At 42.5% G+C, this 15,480-nt stretch overlaps 1 protein-coding gene across 3 annotated transcripts in view; it reads left to right on the top strand.

The window, feature by feature from the left end:
• LOC144737983 (protein mono-ADP-ribosyltransferase PARP14-like) overlaps positions 1–15,480 on the top strand; it is a 124,663-nt gene that overhangs the window by 55,236 nt on the left and 53,947 nt on the right. For all 3 annotated transcript variants that reach the window (XM_078620904.1, XM_078620903.1, XM_078620905.1), the window contains 3 exons: positions 4,291–4,515; positions 7,370–9,627; positions 11,974–12,084. In XM_078620904.1, the coding sequence (XP_078477030.1) occupies positions 4,291–4,515; positions 7,370–9,627; positions 11,974–12,084 (2,594 nt within the window). The remainder of the gene's footprint in view (positions 1–4,290; positions 4,516–7,369; positions 9,628–11,973; positions 12,085–15,480) is intronic.

Below are 15,480 nucleotides of genomic sequence, written 5' to 3'. Positions count from 1 at the left end.
AGCGGTAGTATAGCAGTCGGCTCACTGCGTTACCAGGGTTCGATTTAGTGCTGACGGCCACCATCAGTGATAATTATCTGAACCGGTCTTGGGCCCCCCCTAGGATGACTTAAAATGAGTACCTGGTGCGGTATGGAGTAAACATTGCCACTGGGGAGACAAAGGCGGCCGGGCGTGGCGATGGCCACCCACCCTTTTTCAACACCAACAATTACGATACTGTATATTACCTTATACATTGTATTAAACATTACAATTTTATACTATTTATACAATCTGCTATACACTATACCATTGACCGTCGCGTGAAAGATACTAAGAGGAAGCAACGAAATATGTCAATGGGAGAGTGGTGAAAGGAGACTTACAGCGGAGCAAAGAATCCATTCCCTGGAGTCAATGCCAGTGAGTGGACTGCGGTCTGAAAGTCACCGTAAACGTGAACACAATCAGTTAAGATCTTAACTGATTGTGTTCACGTTTACGGTGACTTTCAGACGGCAGTCCACACACTGGCATTGACTATATATCTTGTATAAATAGTATAAAATTGTAATATTTAATACAATGTATAAGGTAATATACAGTATCGTAATTGTATAGTGAATATACAGCAGTGTGGTATACAGTAGGGTGGGTAGAATAATACTTAGGATAATATTATAGACGAAGGTATAGAATGGTGTATAGTAATACAGTATATAATTTAATGTTGGGTTTGTCTATGGTAGTATATAGTACGGGGTAGACCAGTGTGATGTAAGAGAAAAAAGTTTAGCTGGAAGCATATTATATTTTTTGCTACGTAGAATTGTAATGTATTACTTACTGTTAGTAGCTCAGCTTATTGGAAAGTATATTTAGTATACTGATGATACTATGTAGTTTATACTTTAATTTTTACGTGGTTGTTTAGTAACTGCAGCTACTTACTATTAACATTCCTTCCCTTTGTTAATGCTACCCCCATCCCCCTCCCTTTGATTGCTGCTAATCCTGCATAATGCACAGGCATAATATGACTTTGAAACCCCCTGCCCACCTCCTACGATATGCAAAATTCCTCTTGATATGCAAATTATTTTGTCAAGGCGCTCTTCTTCCCCCCTCCAACCCAGCTTAAATATACGCTCCAAGCTTGGTGGTGTTTCATTCTTCACCTGAGGACGGCTGCTTGCATTGTGGCCGAAACGTCGTGAGAATTATTTTATTATGTTTTATTTGTATTATTTTATTACTTCCCTTCTACGTGACTTTACCGAAAGAACCAAGAAGATGAATCCCTGCAGTCACAAAAGCTTTAAATCGAAATTTAGGCCACCCACCCTTTCGTGTTCCATAGTGCCGGCCTTCATATGTGCTACATCTCGCTGCAAACAGCACTTGCCCCAACCGTCTGTTAAGGCTACACGGGGGATCTTTGTCTTTAATGTGGGGCTGGCTGCACACTCTCCTCGTCGTTGTGTGACCCAGATCTCCACCTAATCCTGTTCCTCCCATACCGTCCCCACATGCGCTCGTACCGCTAACGCGTTGGGTCATTGCCTAAACGGTGTGGCTGTCTCTTCAAATGCTACCCGTTATTAATCAGAGTAACATCCCAATTTCTGACATTTTGAAAAAGGTGCTGGCCAAAGGACTAAATTTCGCTGTCACCCCTAAACATATACCAGTAGAGGATGTGATTTCTCAGGTTGATGTAGCCCTCAGAGGCATAGGACACATCCATATGGACGTAGCAAGAGCTGAAATAGCCACTATTCTTAAGAATGCTAAGAAACCCACTAGCAACATTAGCAAACACGAACGCTCTGAACTCGCGAACTTAAAAAAAGACATGATATAGCCATCCTCTCGGCCGACAAGGGAATTGCCACGGTTATCATGGATAAAGGCTCATATAACAACAAAATCCTGGACCTACTCAATGATGGTAGTTACTCCAAAATTAAAAGTGATCCTACTAACAGCCTAACGACAAAAACCAACAAGATCATCACGTTCGACTTCCCTAATCGAACCAACCAAACGTCCCTCCTTAAAACCCTCGGCTGCAAGACCTCCCAGATTCTATGGTCTTCCCAAGATCCATAAAGAAGGCACCCCACTACGACCCAGTGTATACGATCAACTCTTCTACCTACAAACTAGCCTGTTTTCTATCAGATACTCTGCTCCCCTTCACTGGCAAGACCTCTTCAGCAGTACTTAACTCAACCCAATTGGTCTCAATGGTCAAGGACATGGTTCTGTCTCCTGACGATAACCTCGTCAGTTATGATGTGGTATCTCTGTTTACCAAAGTCCCAGTGCCTGACACCTTAACAATATTTGAAGACTTGGTCCAACATGGACTGAACTCGGATGTACCTGCACTGGTTAGGCATTGCCTCACCAACACTTACTTTACCTGGAATGGCACCTTCTACAAATAGAATGAGGGTACACCTATGGGCTCCCCCTTGTCACCAGTGATAGCCAATGTGTTCATGATAAAGTTTGAATCAGACGCCATCCAGACGTCCACCCTGCGTCCTTCCCTGTGGAAGAGATATGTGGATGACACTTTCGTAATTTGGCCACATGGCCTCCCAGCATTGAACCATTTCCTGGACCACATCAATTCCAGACACCCATCCATCAGATTCACCATGGAAGTGGAGAAAGATGGCAAACTACCATTCTTGGATGTTCTGTTTGAGAGGAGACCTGATGGATCCTTGGGGCATTCTGCCTACATGAAGGCCACCCATACAGATTCCTACTTGAAACCTGATTCCCACCACCACCCGGCTCAAAATAATTCTCTCATCAAAACACTATACCACAGAGCTCATTGCATCTCTGACCAACACCACCTGACCAATGAATTGAAACACGTACATCTGGCCCTCAAGATGAACGGATACTCTGACCATACTATCTGCCAAGCTGTTTCTCCCACCATACAGAAACAACCACCTGAAACTTCGATAAAAACCATCACGTTGCCATACGTGACCAAAAAGAACTCCAAAATTCTAAACAAACATAAGATCCAGGTCCGATTCAGTACAGTAAATAAAATCCGTGATCTGATCCCATCCGTAAAAGATGTCATTCCTGACTTACAGTACCCCGATGTTTACAAATTGAGTTGTACCTGCGGTGACTGCTATATCGGGGAGACGAAACAACATATTTCGGACCGAATTCGCGACCACAAATCAGATTTGAAACATGGCAGAACAAATTATTCAGCCGTTGCTGATCATTGTTACAACGCTGTGGGTGATCATGATATCGTTTTCTCCGATACAAAGGTGTTCTGCAAGCCATCTGGATACCACCAAAGATTTGTCCATGAAGCCATACAGATATACAAACACAGACATAACTTCAACCGAGAAGATGGATTCAAATTGAGCAATCATTGGAAAGATGTGATTAACCATGTTTAACCTCAACCGCCACTCTCCCCCGCTCTGCGTCCCCCCTCCACCATCCGTGACGCCGTGTTTTAGGACCACCTTCACCTTCCTGGCTCCCCCCCCCATCCTGCACCTCGTCCACCCTCCAACGTCCATTTCGCCGCCCTTTATTACCACCTTCACCTTCCTGGCTCCACCCACACCCTAAACCCCCCGCTCCATCCTGCACCCGTCCCCCTTGGCTCCTCCCCCCTCCACTTACTCTATAAATGCCCCATCACAAATAACTCCCACTACAGTTATTTTGCTGTTCCTTTTTACACCTGATGAAGGAAGCTTGTGTTGCCTCCGAAACGTCGTTATTTATTATTTTATTTCTATTATTATTTCTATTATTTATTTTTATTTTTTCCTACGTGACTTTACCGAAAAAAACCTAAGAGTATGAATCCTTGCAGTCACGAAAGCTTCAAATCTAGAAATAAAATGTTGCCATCACATGACCCACAAGTGTGGCCCATTCGTCACGAAGCTGTCTGATCATCTCAAGCGGTCGCTTAATGTGGAAGGGCACACGGACACAAGAACGCAACACAGGGTAACATCGATTGTCTCCGAATTGTTTTTTTTTCCGGCTTCTCGTTATGGTTACGGGACGTTTCATATTCGATGTGTGTCCATTTACACAGCATCTGTAAAAAAAAAAACTCCCTCATCGCGTGTTTCACATATTATGCTTACATTGTATTTATTTATTTAATTGGCTAAGCCTCATAGTGATACAAGTTGTGTAAACTACATGCAATGCACACAATAATAATTATTGGAGATCTGTAAACGATATTTATGTTGTACTCCCCCTTTCTCTGTCTCTCTGCAGACGTACATCTATTCATCAGCCGCTGTGAGACAAAGTCTCATAGAAAAACTAAGATCAAGGCAGTGCAACTTCCAGTCACGAAGATCGTGCAGATTGAGAATCTGCCAGAGCTGGTTGCTGATGAAGATCTCGAGATTTATTTTGATCGAAAACATGTCAAAGTAGAAAAGGTGGAAGTTAGCACTGCAGACAGCACTGCAATGATACACTTGAGCAGTTTTGAAGGTAAGAGTACTTTTACAAAAAGGCTCCTATTTTTGTCTTTACAATTACTTTTGCATATGTACACAATAATGAAACGGTTCTGAGCCTTCTAATACAGAGGCGTTACCGTGGCGAGATGTTAAATACCTCGCCTGGTATACAGGAGTTTGTGGGTTCGATTCTAACCCTGACGCCTGCTGTATTTGTGGAGTTTGCGTGTCTCTCTCTCCTCCCATGGTCGCGTGGATGTTTCTCCAGGTCCTCCAGTTTTTCCCTCAACATTTAGAATCAACGTATTAGATTATTCGGCTGCAATACATGTCCACGTGATAAGCCACTTCGTTGAGCTATCGCTTGTGGTAGGCAGGTTGCTTCTGAAAAAGAGCTACGTAGCTCAGTGGACCGTTCCTGGTAAAGTAAAAAAATAATTTCAAAATACAATTTATAACAGGACTTTGTTAATCTTCAACTTATTGCCCTAAAACTGGTGTTCCAAAGCTAACAAGGCCAAAGTTATGTTATTTTTCAGCTATATAGCTCCGTGGGCATTACCTGGTAATTTTAAAATAGTTTTTTTTAGTTTAATACCAATCCACTGAGGAGATAAAAGCATGAGTGCACGTGCTAGGTCAATGATATGTCACTTAGAGAGGCCTTCATCCAGCTGTGAATTGATCATGAATGATGCTCATATGCATTTTAATATCGTATCTGCTCAAATAAATGTCCCTTTTGTTGCACAGCGAGGACTGAGTTTACTCTATGGTCATGTCACATATAACTTTTTTTAGAAAGGCTCTTAATTTTAGTTTTCGCTTTAACTTGTATATGTTTTACATATCAACGGCTTTATTCTGTAAATTACACAACACCCCAAAGGCCCAGAGAGACATGTAGGCTTTTAAAAATCAGCATATATGTGCACGTGCTATGTGGATTACGATATCACTTGAAGATGCCTTCATCTGGTTGTGGATCCATTGTAGGTGAAGATGATGATGCCGCATTTGTTTCTCATCCATATAATCACAAAATGCCCATTTTCCACACAGCGAGGACAGAGTTTATGGTTTGAAGTGATGCGTATATAACTTCCTCCTCTACATCAGAGACGGTGTCATTTTGATGACGTAACTTTGCACATTGTCAACAAAGCGGGACCAATTGTTGGAACAACATGATACAGGCATGACTAAATTCTTACACAGAAATCAAAGACCGCGATCATGGAAGGATGCCTCCGTTATTTAATATTCTCTTCAAAAAAAGTCGCTAAAATGTGTAATAAAGAATGACTACTGGAAGGCAACCAAATAAATCTCTCCCCCCCCCTTGCCTTTTTTCTACCCCTCTCCGTCATGGGCCAATAGATCCTCAATTACCCGATACGTTCTTCTATATATTGGCAACCTGCAGCTCCAGGGCCGTATGCAGTGGCTCTTTTAAGGCCTGCTTCGTGACGTTATTTATTACGGACCACCGTGTCGTATTAACCACGTACATTATGGCTGGTTGAATATATCGGACATGTGGCGGAAGGACAACAGACTAAACCCAAAAAGCAGTTTTAAAGAAATGAAAGATAACAAGAGTTATCTCTCTAAACAAAATATATAACAACAGTTATATATTTTACAAGAGTTATCTATCTTATTGAAAATGCAATGCGTTTAGAATACAATGCACACTACTCTGACTCTCTGACCCTACAAGCATCTGCTCAGTCATGTCAGGATTCAATCTTAGGCAGTTCTGCTGCATCAATGCAGCTACCTATGCCAGACAGTCTGTTAAGCTGGCAAGAGCTGCGTCTGGGTCTCCTGAGAAGTAGTCATATATTTGGGTGTCATCGGTGTACTGGTGGCACTGTAACCCGTGCCTCTGGATGAAAGCACCCAGCGGCCTAACATAGATATTGAATAAAATGTGAGATAAGACTGACCCCTGAGGGGGATACCGGAAGGGGGAGGGTCCAGCAGGGGACACATAGGAACCCAAGGCCACCTGCTGAGTCTTGCCCTGCAGAAAATATCAATTTCACTGTAAGGCAGTGCCTCCAATTCCTGTAGGCACCACAATAAAACCCCATGATCAATTGTATCAAAGGCCGCTGACAGGTCCATCGCCATGATGAGATCGTCTGCTATGCAAACCAAGGAGTACTCAGTTCCATTATGGGCCCTGAAACCTGAATCCAAATGGCTACCCTTTCTATAATATTCCCTAAAAAGGGAAGATCGGAGATCGGACGATAGCCAGGATATCAACATCCAGTACCATTTTCTTTAGAAGTGGTCACACTAAAGCCTTTTTCAGGGGTCCCGCGAACACTCCTTCTGAAAGAGAAGAGTTGACCAATTCGGTCACTATCGGGATCACTTGCTGAAAGGATTCCTTAAGAAGCCAAGAGGGACAGGGATCTAAATCACAAGTGGTCCATTTCATCCCCGCAGTAGTCTGTATGAGGTCTGCAGGCAGGACCGGTATAAAAGCCTCAAAGAAGAGAGGTGCCCTTGGGTACAAGATAGGATCAGGACTAATTTCTGGGCAGATACCCTCTCTCATGTGATCGATATTTTTAGCAAGGAACTGATGGAAATATTTGCAGTGCTCTTCAGAAGGAGCAACCTTTGTGGACGTAGAGTCGCGGTTAATGAAACTGTTCATCATCCTAAACAGCTCAGCAGTGCAGATGAGCCCTCTGTCCAATAAATTGTGTTGCTCATTCCTTGGCAATGATATAATTTCCAATATATAGCATTGACACCGCGTGCTTGTATTATACATCTTTAAATATTGTAATTATAACGTATATATAAATGTATGTTGCCAACCATGCTAACGATTCCAAATGCATGTTTCACTGTTGATATAGATGTCGAAAAGATCCTGCAAGAAAAATGGCGTTTAAAAAATAGATCATTACTCATCCATCGCTACTATCAGAAGTATGCTTTGGCAGTGGTCCCATGGGATGGAGAAGCAATGAAGTTACCGGATGCTCAGACTCTCAAAGTAGACGCACACGTGATGGGATTTGTTGTGAAGCATCCAGGCGAGTTTAAGGAACACTTGAAGCAGAATAAAGCAACTTTTCAGTGGCCCGCCCAAGACTCTAAGGAACTTTTAATGATCGAACCAGACATCTCTAAAAGTGAATCACATTATGTTGTGCTAAAAAATTGGCCAAAAACTATACAAGAAGAAATGAAATTATTTTTTGATAAATATTCCTACTCATCTGAGAAAGTGGATTCACAGATATTTGATGTTCTTGCATCAAGACTTCTCAAATACGAAAAGGACACAATTGAGATTACTTCAGACAGGTTAAACAATCAAGTACATATTGTCGGTCTAAAATCAGACGTCAATGTTGCCATGGAACAACTCTCTGCTTTAAATGAGAAACTTACGTCTGAGGTTGAAATAAGTAAAAACAATAAACAAATGGAATTAGTTGTGAAACAGAGACAATTTGATTTGATAAAACAGAATGGTTTTGACAAACGGATAGGGCAAATATTCCCGGATGTTACGATACAGCTGGACTTGGGAAAGAAATCGGTGGTCCTAGAAGGGCCCAAGGATGACTGTGCAGAAATGTATAGCAAGCTTGTCCAGCTGACGATGCAGTTTTCTGAGAAGTATTGGAAGGCTTCCTCAAAACGTAAATCCTTCCTCCTCCACATGAACCATGAAGATTTCGTTCAAAATACATTCATTAAACATGGAATAGAGGCCACTATTGGAGAAATTGGAGGTGATATCATGGTTATTGGTGCAAGTGATGAAAATCTGATTACAGCAGTTAGCGCTCTTGAGAATGCAATTACTGAAACTGTAGTCAAATTTGAACATAATTTTGACATAAAGCAACACTCCACAGATTGGGAAAATTTCGTAGGAAATCTAAATAACAGTGGCGATGTTTCCATTGCTGGAGCAGAGGATGTGTCGTTCAAAATACATTGTGATAAGCAGGAGGGGAAGGAAGTAGTCATAGTAGGGTTGAGAGGTGTCACTAATGACGTGGGGGGGAAAATAAAGCAATTCATTTCTGATTTCTCAACAGAAACCGTGTTTATACCGTTACGATCAAACGGGGTCCTGAATTACATTGATAAATTCTGTGATTTATCCAATCAACTTCCAGCTATCAGCAAGATAAAAAAAGGGGAAAGTGATCAAACGATTGGCTACACGGTTACTCTGAAGGCTAAAGACAAAGATGAAGTCATCAAACATTTTGACGACCTCTCCACGAGCATTGTGTCTAAAATGAAGTGCATTAAAAAACCTGGAGGTGCAAAATTTTTACATGAAAGGGGCACAATATTTCTGGACAGCTTGGAAGTGACGCACAAGGTCATCATTATTTTAGACCCAGCTGAAGAGCAGCAGGAGGAGGAATCCCAAAAGGCCAACCATGCTGAAGTCGTACACAAGACATCCATGAATGGAATATCGGTGTCCATACAGAAAGGGAAAATGCAGCTTCAATGCGCGGACGCGATGGTCATTACTGTGGATGAGCACCTGCAGAGCGTCGGTTACCTGGCCAAGATGCTGGTGGACGTGGGCGGCCCAGCCATTCAGAGTGAGAGAGATCGCAAGGTCGCCTCGAACGGAGGCCCTTTCAACGCGGGAGATGCGGTACTCACGGGCGCGGGGATGTTGCCTTGCAAGTTCCTGATCAACATGGTCGGCGTCAAATGGGATGATCAATTGGCAATGGAAAAGATGGACAAGTTTAAACAAGCGGTGACTAAAAGTATTGAGCGCAGCGTGGAAAAGCAATGCAAGTCGATTGCTATCCCTACCCTCAACTCTGAGGCACACTTTGAATTCTCACAGTCCGTATATTGCCAGATGATCATAAAAGCAGTCAAAGCATTTTGTCATATGCACGCAGAGGGAACCTCAATGCGCGACATCCGGCTGATCACAGCAGATGACACAACGGCGATAAAAATTAAAGAATTTTTCCTCGTCTTATTTGGCAAAGAGGATGTGCCTGCATCTGGGAGCGGTTTATTTTGCACCACCGAGAGTGAAAAACCGGCACGAGAAGAAGCTCGCTATCAACCTAAACCAATGCCACTTGACTTCCCTTACCTCATAAATAAATCGGTGAGAAATGCTTTTTACGTGTAATCACTTTTGAATACAAAGTGAAACAGCAATAACAACAACAGGGTAACTGCAACGGTGTTCCATGGAAAACGTAATCAACTAACATTACCTTATTATTGATTGGGCTGCCCAGGTGTTCAGGAAAATGAATCACTTGCAGGTGATATTTAATATTAACTCCACTGTCCCAAACGTCATCATCATCGTCACGATCCATGGACAGATAGCCTGTAGATGTCCACTGCACATTTTGTCAGTTTACACTTTCCTCTCTGTCTTGTGCCAATATACTCAAGTAGTGCCACATCTTTCTGGCACCAATCTCTTATGTCGGTGTCAAGCCATTCTCTTTTAGGTCTTCCTCTTTTTTCGGTTCCTTTCATTTTTCCGAACAACACACTTTTAATTTTTCTGTTGTCCAAATATTGGCAGCTTCCTTCTCATCACTGCCTGCATCCGGTCTTCGTCGGATGCCACAGTTCTTCACAGGGTGGCTGGCTAAATCACACAGAAGCCCAAACCCATTGATAACTTTTTGGAAGACTGCCTCATCAGCAGGCGTATGATTAGACGTAAATGATTGGGATGGGCTGTGCACCTGTTGATACACCTGCTAAATACACCTGCTCAGCTGAAATCCAGTCCATTTGGCTCTCAGAGTTTTTCAGCGTAAACAGATTGGCTTCTTGTACACAAACAAGCCTTGTCTTCCAATTCACAGACGGACCATTGAAGCTGCAGCCATTCTGTTATTTGATTACTATGATGTAGCAAATAGGGTTGCTTCAGTATACACTGAAACAAAATGAACTTGGTTTACGAGTGCTGCATGCTATTCACAGTGGATGCTCCATTTGGGCAAGGTCATATTATCCAATAGGCCACAGTAAGCACTGTGCCTAGGGCCTACGAAAACTAAAGAGTCTACGAAAAATTTTTATTTTGTGTGTATGATAAAAAAAAATGTAACCAAGATATCTGCTTGAATAAATATATTTATTTATAGCAAGGATATGCACAGTGTATATACAAAGAGGCAGTCATGTCAATGTCAATCGTTTTTTTTTCATAAGGTGACATAAATGAACAGCAGAGATTAACTTTTCAAGATCTTTTTTCATTGCAAAAATATAAAATAACATCTTCAAATGGTGTTTTTTTACACAATCAAGTGAGTTGCAGCAGTGGCAGTAGTAACATGGGCAGTAGTACCAACTGTAGAAAGGTATTACTGAAGTTCTACGAAACAACTGCCTAGGGCCTACAAGAACTTTCATCCGGCCTGTGTGACCACCTCTATGCCATGACTGTCAAAAAGTCCTTGGACTGGAGAAGACATTTTTCATTACCAGGCTTTTTTCATTTACAAGGCTACTGTCTATATATCTTTATTTGCCTGGCCTGTTATAACAATTGGATAATCCAAAACATCTGCGATGGGCCTCGAATTGTCTACAAATAGTTCCCAGATATCGCGACCAATTTGGATCAAGTTAATTGAATATAGCAGCCCCAAAGTGTTTGGAAGCACCTGGTTTCGTCTCTTGACATCTCCATTCCACTATCTCTGTCCTCATTTAGACGGACTCGATTAAAATATTTAAAGTTTAAGTGTGAATTTAATTTGATAACAATCGCAATTATAAAGAGTTTTTTTTTCAACCTATAATTTTTTACGTGACAACCCTTACTAATTGGCTGTGTCGGTGGTGGCAGTGTTAACGACGCATTTATATTTACGCGATCTAACAAAAAAACTCTTCATTATGGATAATATTGGTCGTGAAAACCTTCGTGTTCAACTGATTTCTTTATCTTATGATATTGTGCCGATAGTGTAATTGAAGTACATTGGAGGAAAGATAAAGCAATTTAAAGTGAGTGACAAAATGTTGAGAAAACAAGAGGTGTTTTTTTCAGAGAAACCTGGAAAATGTATAATGTGAATGTGTAGTAACAATAACAAGGTGCCACATTTGTCTGATAGAACACCTCTCAAGGTCAAAGTAAGTATCATTAAATGTAGGTGAGTGACCATACTATTCAATGGGAAACAGTTATATTAAGCATATAATTTTAGCATTATCACATGGTGATGAAAGGTGAACTTAGTTTTTTACATTTGCATGTTAATATTATGATTTTTAAAGACTACACCCGGGCTTTGGAAATATATTGACTTGTTATACATACAAAATTATATGCTTTTAATTCATGCATTGGTTAAGATTGTATTTGTTTATAGCCGATGAAATGTAAAAACACTGCACAGTTATGCACATTATTTAAAAACACCTTATCATTATTTTAGTAGAATGTTACGTTACTTCTTTCTGTTAACAGGCAGAAAGCTATTTAGAATTCGACACGAATGTGGCAATGGACCCCAATGTTTATGAAACAAAGTCCGGTCTGAGAGTGAAACTTGTGAAAGGGAATCTGGAAAACGAATTGGTAAGAAACAATTTAATCTCGTGTGCTTTATTAACTTGCATGTGTTGTAAATATTAATTAATTTCTCAATCCGCTTGTCCTGGTTTTGGTCACAGCGGCAGTATGTTGAGTAGGGTTGTCCAGACCTCCCTTTCCCTGGTGACGGACTCTAGCTCTTCCTGGGGAATTCCCAGGTGTTCCCTGGCCAGCTGCGCGACATAGTCCTGCCAGCATGTCCTGGGCCGGCCCGAGGTCTTTGCCCAGTGGGACATGCCCAGTAGAGTTCTAGGGGGAGTCTACTTGGGGGCATCTTTACCAGGTGCACGAACCACCTCAACTGGCTCCTCTCGATCCGGAGTAACAGCGGCTCGACTCTGAGGCTCTTCTGGTTTACCGAGCTTCTCAACCGATCATGGACAGTGAGCCTGGGAACCCTGCGGAGGAACCTTATTTTTGGCTTTGTACCCACGATCTCAACCTTTCAGTCATTACCCAAAGCTCATGACCATAGGTGAGAATGATAATGTAGATCGACCTGTAAACCGAGAGCTTTGTTCGAGAACTCAGCTTCCGCTTTACTACCATGGAACGGTACAGCACCCACATCACTGCAGATGCCGCATCTGCAAAACCTTTTGCTTGGTTTAGATATGTGGATGACACATTTGTGGTCTGGTCACACGGCAAAGGTACACCTACATTTCTAAATCATCTCAACTCGCAAAACCCATCCACCCAGTTCACCATGGAAGTGGAAGCTGACAGAACTCTACCATTTCTGGATATTCTGCTCGGACAGGGTCGAAATGGTAAAATAACACACATCGTTTATTGAAATAAAACGCATACTGACGCTTATCTGAATGCAGAGACCATCACCCCACACACAGAAATCTGCTCTTATCAATACGCTCATTCATCGAGCTAAGAAAGTGTCAGATTTTGACAGTCTGAGAAGTGAAATTCAACATGTAATAGAAGCACTGAAAATGAACGGTTACAATGATGCACAAATCAACAGGGCATTGAATGCCATAACCAAATCAATAACATGAGCATTGAAACTGCCCAAGTAATTAAAACGATCAAAATACCGTACATTGTGGGAGTAACTGATAAACTAGCAGATGTTTGGAACACCAAAACATCAGTCAGATTTGGCATGGTACATAAAATACAGATTAATATATGGTACAAAACATGTATTACTGAAGCTATCAACAGAATGTGTGTACAGGGTTAACTGCACGTGTGACAAATGTTATGTTGGGCAAACAGAATGAATGATCAGGATGAGAATGAAAGAACATCAGATAAATATTAAATGCTCCCAAATACAACTGTCAGCAGTAGCAGAACACACGCGCCAACAAGGACACTCAATTGATTTTGATAATATTGACGTTCTGTGCAAAACTAGCGACTACTGGCCAAGGCTAATTAGAGAATCTTTCGAATTTGAAAGAAAAAAAATAATTTTAACCGTTCGGATAACTACCGCCTTAGTGCTGCGTGGAAGCGAATTAATCAAATAATACATTGTTTAAATGCATGCCTATAAAGGGCACCATACATCAATAGGGATTGCCGTTGGTTCGACTACTTTTAATATACACAATGGAGAGGAAGGACAAGATCAAAGGGTTTTAAACGGTCATATGCCTTCTCAAAGTCTACAAAGCAGAGGTAGACTGGAGAAACATACTCATATGACCCCTCAAATATATGTGAGAGAGAAAAGAGCTGATCCAGTGTTCCACGACCCTGACATTGTCCTGCTGAATCTAAGGCTCAACCACTGGGCATAGCCTCCTCTCCAGCACTGGCATAGGCTTTACCTGGGAAGCTGAGGAGTGTATTCCCTCTGTAGTTGGAGCACGCTCTCCCCTTTCTGAAAAATGGGGACCACAACCCCAGTTTGCCAATCCAGAGGTACTGTACCCGCCTTCCATGCAACATTGAAGAGGCGTGTTAACCACGACACTTCGACACTGTCCAGCTTTTTCAACATCTCTGGGAAAACCTCATCCACCCCAGCAGCATTTCTGCTACGAAGGCCCTCAACCACTGCAGCAACTTCAGCAGCTGTGATGGATTCAACTCCCTCATTTGTTTCCAAGGCTGCCTCTTTAGAGGAGATTATGTCCACCAGGTTGAAGGGCTCCTCAAAGTGTTGCTTCCACTTCTCGACTATCTCCTTATATGAGTGCAACGTTACACCACCCTTACTGAGATCAGCCTGGGCCACGTCCCGTCGACCCCTCCAAAAGCATCGGATGCCAGAACATTTTGAGGCTACCCAGTAGTCCTTCTTCCATGGCTTCTCCAAACTCCTTCCACGCCCGGGATTTCGCTTGAACGACTGCTACCACTGCCGCCCTCTTGGCAAACCGGCACCTCTCAATTGAGTCTGGAGACCTCTTTCCGAGCATTGCTCGGAAAGCCACCTTCTTCAACTTTACAGTTTACCTCACCACTGGTGTCCGTCAGTGTGTCCTAGGGTTGCCGTCATAACAGGCTACAACTGCCTTCAGGCCACAGATTTCCGCAGCTGCATCGATAATTATCTAGGTCCTGAACATCATCCACTCGGACTCAATGGGGTATTTCACCAGATGTTCCCAAAAAACCCACACTATTCGTTTGGGCCTTCCAATTCTATTTGGTCAGTCCCCCAAGCATCGCGTCCAACTGAACACCAGGTGGTGATCAGTTGACAGCTCTGCCTCTATAACATTCGGCCTTAGGTCCGAGAATACAGCTATCAAGTCAATCATTGACCTTCGGCCCAAGGTGCTCTGGTACCAAGTATGCTTATGAGCATCCTTGTGTTCGAACATGGTGTTTGTTATTGACATTCTGTGACTAGCGCAGAATTACAATAACATCTTCCCATTCGGGATCAGATCAGGGGGGGGGGCATTCCTCCCAATCATGCCTCCAGGTATTTCCATCGTTTCCCACATAAGCATTGAAGTCCCCCAGTAAGACTGTGGAGTCGGTAGGTGGCACTCTTATTGAGGACTGCACCCACCGTCTCCAAGAAGGCCGAATGCTCTCAACAGCTGTTTGGTACATAAGCACAGACAACAGTTACGGTTTTCCTTTCTGAGCCTAAAGTCTCATTGAGGCGACTCTCTCTTCCACTGGGACAAACTCCAACTGAACAGCACCCAGCCAAGGTCTTATCAGTAACCCCCAGAGGTGTGGACTCGAGTCATGTGACTTGGACTCGAGTCAGACTCGAGTCATGAATTTGATGACTTGCGACTCGACTTGGACTTGCATAACAATGACTTTGTCCCACCTATGAGATGTGGACTCGAGTCATGTGACTTGGACTCGAGTCAGACTCGAGTCATGAATTTGATGACTTGCGACTCGACTTGGACTTGCATAACAATGACTTTGTCCCAC

Source organism: Lampetra planeri, chromosome 76 (genome assembly GCF_965212315.1).
Source record: "Lampetra planeri chromosome 76, kcLamPlan1.2.h2, whole genome shotgun sequence".
Lineage (NCBI taxonomy): Eukaryota > Metazoa > Chordata > Hyperoartia > Petromyzontiformes > Petromyzontidae > Lampetra > Lampetra planeri.
The sequence above is the reverse complement of the archived record's forward strand: the minus strand, read 5'-3'. Positions and strand labels throughout refer to the sequence as shown.